The 15,083-nt window shown below is 38.1% G+C and overlaps 1 protein-coding gene across 2 annotated transcripts; it reads right to left on the bottom strand.

Moving 5' to 3' along the window:
* Window positions 1-2,536: 2,536 nt before the first annotated feature.
* On the bottom strand, window positions 2,537-9,550 carry LOC146674166 (uncharacterized). 2 transcript variants are annotated; one of them, XM_085394493.1, is made up of 11 exons: window positions 9,154-9,548; window positions 8,880-9,067; window positions 8,540-8,680; window positions 7,506-7,644; window positions 7,223-7,403; window positions 6,951-7,092; window positions 6,269-6,412; window positions 4,265-4,353; window positions 3,826-3,880; window positions 3,631-3,652; window positions 2,537-3,303 (listed from the first exon to the last, which is right to left on the bottom strand). In XM_085394493.1, exons 1-10 carry the CDS (start codon window positions 9,301-9,303, stop codon window positions 3,649-3,651), a joined length of 1,233 nt encoding a protein of 410 aa, XP_085250619.1. In that variant the 5' UTR covers window positions 9,304-9,548; the 3' UTR covers window positions 2,537-3,303; window positions 3,631-3,648. The 2 variants fall into 2 exon arrangements, with proteins under 2 accessions (XP_085250619.1, XP_085250627.1); XM_085394501.1 differs by lacking the exons at window positions 2,537-3,303; window positions 3,631-3,652 and having other exon boundaries at window positions 3,822-3,880; window positions 9,154-9,550.
* Between the last annotated feature and the right edge of the window lie 5,533 nt (window positions 9,551-15,083).

Consider the following 15,083-nt stretch of genomic DNA (forward strand, 5'->3'; position numbering starts at 1 on the left):
CTGTGAACATGAGCGCGCTTGTATTTAAAAGGTTCCTTCATGTAATGATCTGCTATAAGGTTATTAAGATAAGACGGCACCTGATTATTCATACCTTGTATTTGAGGAGAAGGATTTTAAATTTAAAATTTTTTAAATGTTAAATTCTTCATTTAACAGGGAGCCAATGAAGAACAGCCAGTGTGGAAGAAATCTGCTCTCTCTTTCTGGATCAAGTACTTTTCAGGACAATTTTAGGACATGCCAAAAGCAAGAAAGCAGTTAAACAACTTTTGTATAATGTACACACTGAAGGACATATCCTGGTCAACAATGACTCCAAGATTCCTCACAGTGTTACTTGATGCCAAGCTAATTTCATGACCCCTGAGTGTAAATGTCATTCCAGTCCCATCGCCAACATTGAAATAATTACTGAAAAGCAATGCATTCTTTACATTCCAGTCATCAAGACTTTGTGTGCCCAAGAGCATGTTTAAAATTAATTGGAAATTGAGCTTTTTTCATAAACCAAACACAATAAAGACATGATTTTATTGTTAGTTCCCAACGAGTCAAGCGCTGGTGTTTTGCGAAAGGTGTGGCATCACAGACAGATGTTGGTAAAGATATCTTTGCGCTCTGGGATTTTTTGTGCAACGATAGGATTTCACTGGGTTTCATATTGAGAATGTTCAGACCATTAGGTACTCTTAATATCAACATGCAGGCACATGTACATTACTTTTTAACGACCAGTGTTTAGCAAACATAATCCAACCAGGAATGAAAAACAAAACCAAGACAGCATTCTTCTGGAAGACAGTTCTGTGATTCAAACTTGAACTAACTTTACAGCAGCGAACTGCAATTAATTTTTTAAAATCTGTTGTCAAGTCCATGATATTTTATCTTAAATTAAGCTTGCTCTGTTTGGCATTAATCCCATATTATCCCGTATGAAGTTTGAGTTTGGTCAGATCATTTCAGACTTCAAGCCATAGTTTTTCCACACCACCAATCAGCTGTTGACCAAATACAGTTGGCATGGCTCTGTTGTGGATAAAGTTTTCAGTAAGCTTGTGTCAGGCTTATGTGAGTGGCAAGTAAAGGGCATCTCTTATACTGTTAATGATGCATACATATTGGGAGAAGGTTGATCTGATATCCTCGTGTTGGTGTTGTTCCCAGATCATCATACTAAATGTTGTTCCAGGATCAACATTGCAAGTGACCAATCAGAATGTTGTGACGTCATACTTTTGCGACTTCGGGAAAAACCGGCGTAAAACAAAAAACTGTACTTAAGCTGCGTGAAACCGCCTCTGTCCGCCGATCAACAGACCCTAACCCTAACCGTAACCCTTTAATAAACAGTAAGCAGAATTGATATTGTCCTTGCAACATTGGAATTTCATAAATGCACGAATGGCTTGGCGCGCAAAGGAATAACGTCACAACAATATGATTGGTCACTTGCAATGTTGAACCTGGAACAACATTTTCATGATGGTCTGGGAACAACACCAACACGAGGATATCAGATCATCCATTGGGAGAATATCTGGGCTCCCACACGATTGGTGGGTCTACTGAAAATTTCAGCTCTTGTGAGTATTTCTATAGATACTGTCTAGTTACAAAAATGTGAATCTAGGTGTTACGACTGTTGTTGTAATTTTAATATGTAAATCTGAGTGTGCAGGTGCTTCTCCATGATTGGTGCATCCAGAGTGAACGGATCATACCGGTTGGCTAATGACCGGGAGGCAGCACATAAGAAGAGACCGCCATGAACTGCCAGGGGATTCATCCTCAGCCCAACCCAACCGGCAGACTGTGTTCACTGTTTAGCAATGTTTGTTTAATGTAGGAGCATGTAAGGGTGGACCGCCTTTTTGTTTGAATACAGTTTTCTCCTGTTTTTGTTAGGTAGGGAGGTAAGTCATTGTCGTTTGGTTTAATTCTTTTGAATAGGTAAGTTTGATTTACCCCGGAGATCCCTTTTGTTAGTTTTTTTGGCCTTGGGCTCACCCCCAAGTTATAACTTGCTCCCTTCCTTTGTTTCTAAATTCACTCATTGTAAATAAATCACTGCCAAAAAGTATTATTTGCGTGATGTGCTGCTTGGGGTTGGACAGGGATGGATCGCTCTTATGTTATGGTCGGGCCACACCTAGACGGGCCATAACACTAGGTCTAACTCCCTCGCTTTTGCCATGCATATTCCTGTTGCATAATGAATCTCTGAATGTTTTGGAGAGTCGCCCTGATATAACCTGCTAGCAAGGCACCAGAGCCTCTATAGTTTTGTCACTCCTATATAATAGTTTGTCAAATTTAGATGATTATTACACTTTTTATGTTATCACCTACCTACAACTACAAATATTTCACATGATTAATTCACTGTTACATCCCAGTACCCAACTGGGGTAAGTTGCAACACAAAATCTGTATTTTACCGACTTTTAAAAATCTTCTTGGTGTTCATCAGTGCAAAAAAGCACTTGCCTCAGTCAGACATACTCAGTTAAAAAGAAAGTCATCATAGGAATCGTTGTTTATTTGCCTTTTAACAAATCATTTATACAAGGTCGGGGTGGAAGTTGGCATCCATGGAACTGATCACATGATCTGAGTAAAAGTGATGTTACATCCATTCATTTCTTTCAATCTTCCCTGCCACGCCTACAATTCAATGCTAACATGACAATAACAACATCATCATCACACACATCCAATCCAAGTCAGTGTCTCTCTGTTTTTCCTCTCAAAGATCAGCACTGCCATCAGAGAATGACGAGGATTTCTATCAAGTAAAACTGATACAAAAATTTGCTGTTTAGATTTTAATGGTCATTAAAGCATGCAAGTTTAGTTTTTGCTCTTGATGCAACATGTCTATGAAGCTTTAGTGTTTGGTAACAGTTACTATCTGTAATTCATACTCATAAACAGGAGTATTGCCTGGGAATGTTGTTTTTGAAAGGTTTATAAAAGTAGTGTTTAGTTGACTAGAAAGTGTTGGTTAAAGTGCAGTAGTTTGTGGACTAATAGGAGGTGTTGTTACAGATGATGTGATTAATAATTTGATAAAATAAATCAAGGTAAAGTATCAGAAATGAAATTTACATCAATTCAATAAATCGCCTGGAACAAGCGAGGACAAGTGAGTAAAAACTCCAATTAGTGCTTGGATTACATTGGTTGGAATAAAACTTAAAGAAACTTGAAAAAAGTTATTTGTGCAGAGTCAGATGACATTCATGTTGTAACAGTAGAGGGTGATACTGTTGCATCAATCCAGAGTCAATCTTCAATCTAGAAGGAAATTAGAAACAGTGAATTCATAGATTTTTTTTTTTTTTACATTTGAGATAATCCTCAGATTGATATGTTAAATATTTAGTGATTGTCTGATGTGATTCATTTCTGGAATATGTCATAGAATAAGTTGTGCTTTGTGTGGTGTTAGCATATTTTGCGAATTATTTGTATGCTCCTACAGAGGTTGCCATAGCCATTGTGTGTGTGTTCATAGTTTTCTGTAGCTCAATCACTGGACATCAACACTGCTACTTTTAGCAATACCAGTGGTACTATTAGTACTGATGCTATGGTAGAAAATCTGATTATAGAAGAACTTACCTCTGATTTTATCCATATTCATCTGAGACAAGAGACAAAAACTCAACATCAGAATGATGATCAATGGGGTTGATTTAGTTTCATTTTAAAAGTTAATAATAGCAATAATAATTTTATGGGCGTAACACGTTTAAAAAATACACAAAATGTCACATTTCGGCAAAAAAAGATCTAAATATGCAGACACATACTTACATGGAAGGGAAGGCAAGAATAAGAATTGAAAGGAAAGATCCCACGACCAGGACAACTAAAACAAGTAGAAAATGATTAAAGAACTTCTGACCAACCAGATAGACTTTTCATTTAAAAACACATAAAGATTTAGTCGACCTGATTGGCTGACAAATGCTGTCACAAAGTTTAAAAACTGTATCTATATATGGCTTTTAAAGATAAAAAAAAGCTCTGAGCACTGCCCCGGCAATACAAATCGTTTCATGAGCAGGTAAACGGCTATAAAGCTGACTTAAAATAAATGTAAATGTAATAATCTACAGGGATTTATCCTGTTTTAGCTTTTCATGAATGAGTTTTGCAACAATGTCAAAAATTATTTACAAATACGCAGACTTAGAAACATTTAGCAACTTTATAAATTTGTTAACAGTTACTTCCTGGCATTGATACTTACAAGCTGAAGCACTGGCTGGGGCACTACTAACAGGACTATTTCCAACAGTCACGCTGACACATCGAAGGTCTGAGTGATACTTGGTTTCCCTACGGAAATAAATCAGAACAGTGATTCCATTATTTCCATGAGATTATATTATATTTTAAGATCGTCTTTGCTGTTAATGACACAAAGTATATGTACAAGTAATATGGGTGTGTTTGATTAACAGTTCTAGATGACCCTTAGCCTATGTCCACACGTACACAGGTATTTTTGAAAATGCAGGTTTTTCTATGCATGTGGGCCTTTCGTTCACATGTAAACTGCATTTTGCTTTTAGCTGTGGATGAGGAAAACTGGGATTTACTTACAACGTTTTTGGCATCACGCTCTGTGCCACGTTATTATTTACATGAGATGAATTTTTGCAATGGTGGATATTACCATGTGCACTTTTAAAGCACTTACATATACACACACAGTTACTGTCCCTCCATTTTAAAAGGACGGAGGAGTCAGAGTGAACTTCTCCATTCAACACAGACGCTCTCACAACCCAAATCCGTTACCATGGTTTTGAATAAATTTATGCATTTTTCTTTCCTAGGTTGCTACTCTACACCAGCCAAAATACTGTCTTTGGTTATTAACATTCAAAATTATAAAGCCACTTGAACAGTGGCACATAATTAGCTGCCTTTCCAACTTCTCTTTCCCTCCCAGGCTTCTACACTTGGCCAAATGTTGATTGGCCAACATTTCTACATGATTCTGTTCTTGACAGAGTTTGAATGCGTTTTTGGTGTTTTATTGTGGACAGAAGTATTTTTTCAAACCTGTACATGTGCATGGGATTTTTGGAAAAAAGTTGAAAAATACCCATGTAGTTGTGGACGTAGCCTTGGTTTGTTGGCAGTAAGTAGACTCATTACTGATCTGCCTCATTAAAGCATTTCCTGCACTGCAACTTCCCCTTCTAACAGATACGCTATTTTTCCTGTTTTAGATAGTTTATTGTTTTTCACATAATCTTCATAATCTCTTCAGATAAAACAAAACAAAACAATAAAAAAATTTCTAGGACAGCTAAACCTGTCAATCACCAGTTTTGGGCGCAACACATTTCAAACTAATGTATTATTGTAATCTGATTATATTTTTAACTAATAGCATTATATATGTTACTGTTCTAAATAAGTAGGCAATTAAGGAACATTATGTCTTTTAACAAAAGGAATGAGTAAAGCGTAATAAGTTATTGTTTCGAGTCAACATTAAAGTGGGTCTTTGTGTAAAATCTGCAAAATAAAGCCTATAGGTGACTTCAAATTTGTCCTTGAGTTCACCTTTTTCATTTTAGTAATTATAATTTCAAATGCCAGTAGTGTAGACGGATTCAATGAAAAATCTGTTTGTGAACCCCCACAGAGTTATCTGTTTTTGTTGGCTGATATTTATTATTTTTGAATTTCTGTTGTATTTTACAGCCTGTATATCTTGGTAAGTACAGAAGATGTTCACATGAAATTTTCAGGGCGGAAAAACATGTTTGGGCTCATCTGTAATTTCACACCCGCTCCAAATGTCACGATTTTAAAATGTAACCATATATGAATAAAGCATAGAAGCATCACATCATAGCTTCAACAGCAAAACTCCAATTTATTATCTAGGATGTAGTCTAACATAAACAAACTTTGTTTATGACAAACCAATAACTTTTTGGTTGGTCATTGGAAGCAGAGGAAGGGGTTTTGGCTTTTTGGGGGGATTTAATTTTCTTGCCATGACTCCTTCTGGGCCTGGGGTCTAAATAATTTTCTAATAAAGTCAGATTTAAACATTCACCAATATAGTTTATGGCTGCAAAATTGCAAATGGACTGATTCTTCTTTAGTGCTTTTCTGCTTTATGCAGCACGCCTCATTCACCCATTCAAACAAGCTCTTTTGTCTATGCTTAAGTGCTTTCTGCCAAACACTCATGCTCTAAGGGATGAATTTGTAAAAAGGTACTGACTTGGAAAGTGCCTGGACAACAAAGCAGAAGGGGAGGGTGTCATTGTCTTGTGATTTAGATGGCGTCCATCTCAGGGTGAACTTTCCTGGTCCAATTTTATTCTGAATTGCATCATATGGTCCGCTGAACAGCAGCTCAGAGATCCTTCATCGAAGAGAGAAACAAAAAATGAATCAACTTAATTCTCATAGCTTCTTCAACGACATACAAAGCAAAGTGTTTGTCTGTGAATGAGCATCACTTTGAATAGCGACTTCACCTGACTCTGTTTGGTTTTAAGGGTTTGAGTTAATAAGCCAAATTTTACTTAAACATAATTTCACGAGTTTTTATTTACTCATGTTGCATCAAAGCAAAATAGCCTTAAAACAGATTTGACTTCTCTTTGGGTTAAATATGTGTTGAACCTACTCTTTATATCTCATACAGCCTTGTATACATCTGACTGTGTTATGCTCTTACGTGTCTTGTTAAACCTGTTTTGTGTGCCAGTGCAGGACTGATGCACAGATTAAACAGAACGCAACGGATAAAATCTTGATTTGATCAATGAACAGAAACATGACAGGAATCGACTGATGTGTGAATGTATTTCTTGTCTAACCTGAAAACAGTTCTGTGGGACATAGTTAACCTTACTTTACAATGTCAAGAATGTCAAATGTGTTTTTCTTTGACTTACGTGGAGTTTTGTGCCTCTGCACTGATGCTGATTTCCAGAGTCTTATCAACAGGCGTGTAGAGCCGAGCTCTGTTGTTTGGGGTTGGAGGCAAGAATTTGGGCAAAAAGTCTCCCTCTGTGCAGGATGAGACCTGGGGATCCACTGAAAGATGACAGAAAACCAACGAGTTTCTTTCGGGGTGGAATTCATAGTTCGAAGTTAGAACAGTATTTCTAAGTTTAGATCAGATCTTTACAGGTTCAACTCCATCTATTAAAATATGGACTTGTACCTATCAGAACAAACTGGATCGGTATTTTGCTGAGAGCATCGTTAGGTGTTTGTGTTGTTTTTGTGCCATTGACTCCAGTCATGGTGATGTTCTTCCTGGGAAAGTCCTCCATCAGCAGCTGTACTCCATAGTTGCCCACATTACTGTCGGCAGTGGGGCCGAACGACAGAGTACAAGTGGACTGCATGAGGAATAAAAAAGGAAAAGAGATCAAATGAGCAAATGTTTATTATTACAACTATCCTTCTGTCTCATTAAACATTAGATTAACAGTCATGCTCACTGATGAGAGGCTGAGGACAGATGGTGGCTCACAGCCGTTACACTCCGAGAGTGAGGAGTTTCCATATCTGCATTTAACCTGATCCCCATCAGGGTCAAACATCAACAGGCTGAAATCTCTCCGACAGTTTGAAGGAACTCTGAGAAAGAATTACAAATACAATCTTCATTTTCCAGGATTCACTTTAGTGTGAAGTTAATGTGCAGCTCCATGCATTCACTCTTAAAATCTGCAAAATACAGCCACAGCCTGATCACTGGTAATTTTAAACATAGCAATATTCAGTTCACTGTCTCAAAATAAAACTTTAAATTGTATAGTTTATATATTAAGTGAGATTTAATTTAAAGCATCACTAAACTACTTAAATATTACAGCAAACATGGAGGAACATTAAAATTACTCTATAATTTGCTGCCATAAGGAACAACAACAGACAAATAAAATATCTTTTTAAATTTAAACTTGCCACAGGTATAAAATAACTGCATATTTTCTCTTTGAAGTTTCTCAGGGGATGTTTCCATTTTAACTGCACTTCTCATTTTAGGAGGTTTCTGACAGGAAGTCTGTTTGTTAAATTAAACTTAAAAGAGATTTTTCTCATTTGGTGACAAAGAAGTTAACTCATCTTCATACTCATCCTCATTTTCTGTTTTTCTCTCATTTGGAGCCTGGGGGTACTGTAAGAGAAGCTCTTTAAGGAAAGAGTTATAGGATTACAATTAAAACCTTTAAATGCAAACGTTTTAGTGTGGAAACTATTTTTGGTAAATTATTTTTGTTCATTTAATTAGTTTATTGCCACTTTATTACGGAGGCAGTGGTTGCAATAGCGGTTAAAGTTGACCATGCAGCAAGTTATAGTCTATATTTTTGTCTATATTTTTTGACTTTGCCCTTATACTGTGAGCAGTTTTGTCTTCTACGTGGAAACAATATCAGATTTGAAGTTTGCAGTAATGCCACAGTCACTCTTGTCCTGCTACTGCTGTTGCTTTTTTAGCAGAGACACAAACAGTGAGTTGGCTCACCTCACAAATGGGATCATGGTAGACTGGGGTGAGGAGTTTTCTTTGTTGATGTCAGAGCGGTTCCTCAGGTCGTATGTTACTGCAGTTGTCCATGATCCAATGTTATTTTTGATGCCACTCACCCAATTAACACCAGGGACCCTTCAATAGAAAATAGTGTGAGAGTCAGTTTTCAGCGTGTTACACTGTATATAGCAAAACACTACATGGACTAATATATATGTGTGTGTGTGTGTGTGTGTGTGTGTGTGTGTGTGTGTGTGTGTGTGTGTGTGTGTGTGTGAGAATGATAACAATATGAATAATAAGTTCGTTTTATATATTTTCGAGGTACACTCACCCAAATGAACCAACCACATTAATGGGAGATGGCTGAACAGACCTAAGTTCATTCTGACACCACTCTCCGCTGCCTTCTTGGTCGACCGTCCGTACCAAAGTGCTCACATACCCACAGTTGCTATTTTGGCAATCAAATGAGAACTCGGGAGTGCAGTTGAGATTGTTCCCCATTAGGCGAATGGTCAGCTGTGGAGTCACAGTGAATAGGAATTTAGTAAAGAAAACCTACATTTCAAAATATAAACACATTTTAGAAAAAAACCTGTACATACCGAAGAAGAATTATTTACTACAAACTTCTCTTTTGTATAGAAGTTGATTGCACCAACAAAGCCATTTAAATTGCTAATGAAGAAATCAATATTCTGCGAGTTGCAGACCGTCAGATGCAGCAGCAGCAGCAGCACTGCGGAGAGCGACATGGTCAATCTGTTAGTCTGTCTTCACAAAGACACTTGTACGTCAAATACAGCCTCTCTCTCTGACTCTCCTCCTTTTATCTACTTGCTGTTTCCCGCATCATATACAATGTGTAGTAAACTGTTCTGGTATGAGGAAATGTTTCATGCTCATGAGTTTGAGATGGTACCTGATAACTGATAATGAACAGTGAAAGCAAATGTCTCAACCAACTGTCAGGAAATGAGATTAGTTTCCATCCATCTATCTTCTTCCGCTTTATCTGGGGCCGGGTCGCGGGGGCAGCAGCCTAAGCAGAGAAGCCCAGACCTCCCTCTCCCCAGCCACCTCCTCCAGCTTATCCGGGGGAATACCAAGGCGTTCCCAGGCCAGCCAAGAAATATAATCTCTCCAACGTGTCCTGGGTCAACCAACTGTTAGTAAATGAGATTTGTTTCAAAACTAAAAATAGAAATGTTTTAATTGCTGCTTCAACCAAATGTAATAAAGCATTTTAATGTGTGTATTAATTTTATTTTTAAGGCACTCCTATTTAGAATTTGATCTCATTGTTATTTTAGCACTTCTGCATCTATTTTCCCTATTCATGCCAGAAAAAGGGCAAAACACACAACAACCTTGGCCAAGGCAGATGACCTCCAGCTGCAAACTGCTGATGTACAATTTCTATAGTAAAAGACAGTTATTATTGCAACAGAACAAATCCACTGTCCAACTAGCTAGATGATAGTTTGTTCAATACAATTTGTTGACAAGAATGTCTTCCTTGACTTCCCAGTCTCACCTTTAAAGTTTCTATTACAATATCATTAAACTGACTTACGTTACTCACATAGAGAAAATCATCTAAGAGCACAGTAAGTCAGAAGTTTACATCCACTAATCATGGGAAGGAATATCATGATAATATGGGACTTTTAATGATTTATTGAAATTTAATAACAAGAATGCAAGAATTGACTACAGAAGTTTGAATTTATTTAGGATTTTCCAAACAGGTTCATAAACATATGTAGGTGGTGCAGAAGGTTATGACTGATAGTTTTTACCAGCATGAAAATGATTGGTTTGAACCACTCATTTCACTGACCAAAAAGCAATGGAAATGTCCAGGGAACTCAGGCTACGTCCACACTGTTTTCGTGTTTTTGTCTGAAAATGCTCCGCGTCCACACTAGCATTTTCAGTTGTTTTCACAGAGTTGTGCGTCCACATTGAAACCGCCGAAACACTTACATTCCAGTCCTGCGCATGCGCGTGAGTGAGAATTAAAGAATTGGAAGAAAAGCTATCTGGAGCATGTACAAATTGATATTAATCTTTTTTTAGGGTTGTCAAAATTGAGAGCAATCCAAACAACTGCTGTGTAATGCCCTCTGCTATCCTAGTTTAATTGGTCACATGACTGCATCACCTGAATAAAATGCGTCATCGTTTTAGAAAGTCTGCTTTTTCGAGTGTCCACACTGTGACGGGACAGCTCTGCTCTGAAATGTATGCGTTTTTCCTTGGGAAAACACGGTGTCAGTGTGGACGGGAGGCCAAAACGGAGAGAAAACGATGCGTTTTCAAATGAAAACGCATTAGTATGGACATAGCCAGTGAAGCGATTAGACAGAGAAATGTAGATTTACAAGCCATTTCTAAACGGACTGTTTTCATAGCGTGTTTTCTGTGCATAAAAACTTGAAGTTTTTTATGCATGTCTCTATTGCCCATTTACTTAAACTAACTGCATCCTATCTAACATTCAAACCCCAATAAATGCATTCAAGATCATTAGCTCAAACAAATGTACCTAAGTATAAGTTATTCACACTGTGTGTCTGGAAGAAAACCCAAACTGTCACCTTCAGATGAGAGGAAATTAGTTGGGATGGTAACAATCCAGGAACAAGGCTCTATGTTCTTTAATAATACTAATTATTATCATAATGATTTAAGTGACATGTAGATAAATTATTTTATGCTGACAAAGCAACACAAATCACTACATCAGCAAATGATGAGATGTGAGCTCACACAATCTTAACTTACTGTTCTGGAAAGTCTGAACTGTTATTTGTTCTGATCAGTCACTTTTTTTCTTTTTAAAATCAAAAGCACGCTCATGCTTAGATGTCGGAGAATGTGAATAATTTGATAAGGACTGAGATCTCTCCTCAAACACGTCATCACTAGACACCACAGTGTCAGAATGTGCGTTGTTCTTTAGAAAAAGGCTACAACTGAGACAGACAACGAGACAACTTATCAACAGAAACTGAAAGAATGTTATCTGACATCAGATAATTTTGGATGCCTTGCGTGGATTGTTGTTTAACGGGTAATTCTTTTGTGGTTTGACACCCTTCACATCTTCATCAGATGTGACAACCATACAATCTTTCAATGCAGGAAGTAGGTGAACTAACTACGGTTGTTATGGTTGTTACAGTAAAGCATAATGTCAGTCACTGGGGTAAACAACTCACAGACCTTTCAGATTAAGGAAAAATAAGAAATAAAAAATCTAATTTTTAATTTTATGAGGGTAAAGGCATATTTGGAGTGTGCAAGTAATTCTGTGGGGAATACAGATTACAGTTATGATTTTGGCACATCAGTTTGTTCAGTTCTGCTGAAAATTATGTGTTATGTTTGTTTGTTTTGTCCACTTTATGTTAAATGACAGTGGACTTAAAATCAAAACACAACTCCTCCCCATGGGGGGGAGGGGGGGGGGGCAGAGAGAGTTGTGTTTTATGTAAAAAAATTTCATTACACTGTTCGGGCTGTTTGATATGATGTTATTTATTGGCTGAAGATATTAAAACATCTATTGTTTCATATTATACGCTATTGTTGGTTTCGTGGTGTCGCAAAATACACCGTTTACAGCAATATTTTTTCATGGTTGTGATGGTCACTGTAGTGGCTATATTAATTTCTTAAAGTTCTCTCTTTCACTAATATTTAAAATAACCACACCATGGACTGACGAGCGACTGTTTTTATGCTTAATTTCATTAGCAACAACGACGGTGAAACCACTGTGTGGCTCCACCGTCTGCTTGTTTATTTTCTATATAAACCTTTCACAATAAAGCTAAAGATCCTGTTGAGACTTCTCAAAATAAACTGAAACGATATACATTATTCTCTCTTTTTTTTTTTTTTGTTCACATAACCTGTTTAAACAGCAACATTTTTCTCATCTTTGACATTACTTCCTGTCAAAGGTCTCCTAGTGTGCAAGAACTGATAACACAATAAGCGGCATCATTCCTAGAGTACCATCTAATGCTGCTTTGTCAGATTTTTGAGTGTCAGGGATAATCACAAGGTGTTTGTTGGCACCTTGAACTCTCAGCAACAGTGACAGAAATCTCACTTTAAACTTTTCACGTGCTTTGTTTATGATTAATGAAAAGCTCTGAACATCTCATTTGGATGAGTTTGATGTTGTGAAATGGCATTTAAACCCAAACGCACTGTCACTTCCATCTGTTTTGTTCCCAAAGCTAAAAAAAAATAAGAAGTTAAAATAAAGTCAAACAAAATACTGTCTTCTGATTGAAAGTAGTGGTAGCACTTTTTTTTATTGCAGGTCAGGAATAATGTGGCAGTCAGTGCTGCTGTCTTTAATTTAAAAAAAACAGGAAAGTATTAAAAATAACTTGGAATGTGGTAAGTAATAGAGTATGTTATTTAATTACTCATTGGACAAAGTAATTTGTCACACTGCTCGTCACATTACTTTTCTTTTTACTCCATTAAATTATCATTAATTCTTAATTGCAAGTTAACGACATAAACCTGACGTTGCAGTCCATCTGATAAACAAAAACACTGTTTCCTGATGAGGAAATTACCCCTTTTCCATTAGTACCTACAGAGATCGATTCAGATTGACTGGTTTACCATTACAAGTACATCAAGTACCACCTAATGTGGGTTATCGTTGTCATGGATATGTCATTTAATGTGAACTCCTAATGTCCTACTAAGTATCTCTGCATTCCGTCACATAGTCCGTATTTTAGCCCTTTTGTTGCCAGAAGTATGGGCCCCTACATGAATGAATGAAACAGCTTTTATTTGTCACTAGCAGGTTGCCCCTGCAGCGAGATGGGAACCCCCCCCCCCCCCCCCCCGACCTTACACTCATAACACAGACATCACACGGGGTTACAAGTCAGAGATCGGTAGCGTTACAGAAAAACACTGAAATGTACACAACAACGGGAAAGTACAAGAGGAAAAAAAGAGACCTCCACTCATGCTGTGCTTCAATGGTAGGACAGCACGAGAACAGGAAACAAAAAAACTCCTCTGCACAAAAGCACATAAATGTCCACAGCACAACATTATGGAAGACATGACAAGCCACAGGGATGGGTAGGGGATGAGAAGTAACCCCAGGCAACTCCTCATCCCAAAATTGTTTGGAGTATTTTGGATTGTGGAATTTCCATGCCATTAGAGGATGGTCATGATCATTGAGTGTTATGTCTAGGCTCTCAGCATTTTACTTTATTAGCCAGGGAAACCCCTGAGACATTGATGAGGAGTACGTCTTTTCCATTGGTGACACCCACTGGTCCTCTGGATTTATAGATTATGGACAAAGCATCCTGATTACTGGAGCTGGCCCCATGGCAGATCAACACTCTAAATCTGTTAACAAACTGACTTCATAGAGGCTCTCCCCATTTCCCAAAAGTGGCATCATGGGGTCTGCGTTTGGTTTGCTCCACCCTGATTTCAGAGTTGCTGGAGTGAATTAATCTCTGTCCTTCTATCTTCCGAGTCGGGTGATTCTCTGCTCCTCTTCTTTCATCAACTTCCGGAGTAGACTACCCTTCAGTTCGTTACATGGATCAGGGGATTTATTCTGCCACTGGGCTGGGGTCCATGTATGGGTAATTAGTTGAGTCCCCCTTTTTGGCCTAGAGCCTTCCAGACCTCCTAGGCTCTTCCGCCACAGCACACTGGCTCCCGTGTTGCCAGGTCTCGACTTTCCTTTTCAGCTGGACTGGGTGTGAGATCCTTTCCATCACTTCGAATTGTCTGGTCCAGCTTGGGCCCGACCACTTCCTCTTGAGCCCTTTCCAACAGACCCACTTCTCCTCTGGCACTGCATGCTCCTGGTGTCTGTACCGCTTACAGAACCATAACTCCATCGCTCCATCTGTAACTTAAAAATGAAACTCCCCAGAAAACCCTCTTTTGGCACATGGACCTCGCCATGCGTCAACTCCACACAATTAGAGATTCACAAGAAAGTTGCACATTCTCTCAAAAAATTCCCAGGGCTTCTCCCTTGGACTAACTCTACTCCCAGCCTGTAACCCTGTCATAAGAAAACATTAGCCAGTGGTTAAATGTCAAGATTGTTCAACTCAATTGTTCAATTGTCCTTTTATGTACCTCCCCCCTTTTTTCTGAAACAAAACTCAGTTCACTCCACCTTTTGTTTCAGAAACATCTAAATGAAAATCTCTGTCATAGTCAGGCACAGCTAAACCCCAAATGCTTGCAGGTTACCATAGGCAACCACTCTGTGCATTATTAACCCCTTCTACAAATACCCTCTTTGGATGTGTGCCACTTTATGTATGATTTTGTGTTATCTCTAGTACATATAATGTGCATGTGTGGTGTCACCTTTCAGTTTTCTCTAACAGTTCACTTGCATACCTCAGTTCTTGTCTTCCTCCCCCCTTTGTGGTAGTCTGGACACTGTCAATCCTTCACTTCAAGGCAGTCGTTCGTCTCCCCGAATCCCTTAACCCAATTT

The sequence above is a fragment of the Rhamphochromis longiceps genome, linkage group LG3 (assembly GCF_057381845.1).
Source record: "Rhamphochromis longiceps isolate RC_006_pf linkage group LG3, R_longiceps_female_GT1.1, whole genome shotgun sequence".
In the NCBI taxonomy this organism is placed as follows: Eukaryota; Metazoa; Chordata; class Actinopteri; order Cichliformes; family Cichlidae; genus Rhamphochromis; species Rhamphochromis longiceps.

Coding starts and splice junctions, on each gene's coding strand:
- LOC146674166 (XM_085394493.1), bottom strand. CDS start 9,303: ATGTCGCTCTCCGCAGTGCTGCTGCTGCTGCTGCATCTGACGGTCTGC. Junction 8,681..8,879: donor AATGTGGTTGGTTCATTTGG/GTGAGTGTACCT, acceptor TTTCTATTGAAG/GGTCCCTGGTGTTAATTGGG. Junction 7,404..7,505: donor CTGTCCTCAGCCTCTCATCA/GTGAGCATGACT, acceptor TTCCTCATGCAG/TCCACTTGTACTCTGTCGTT.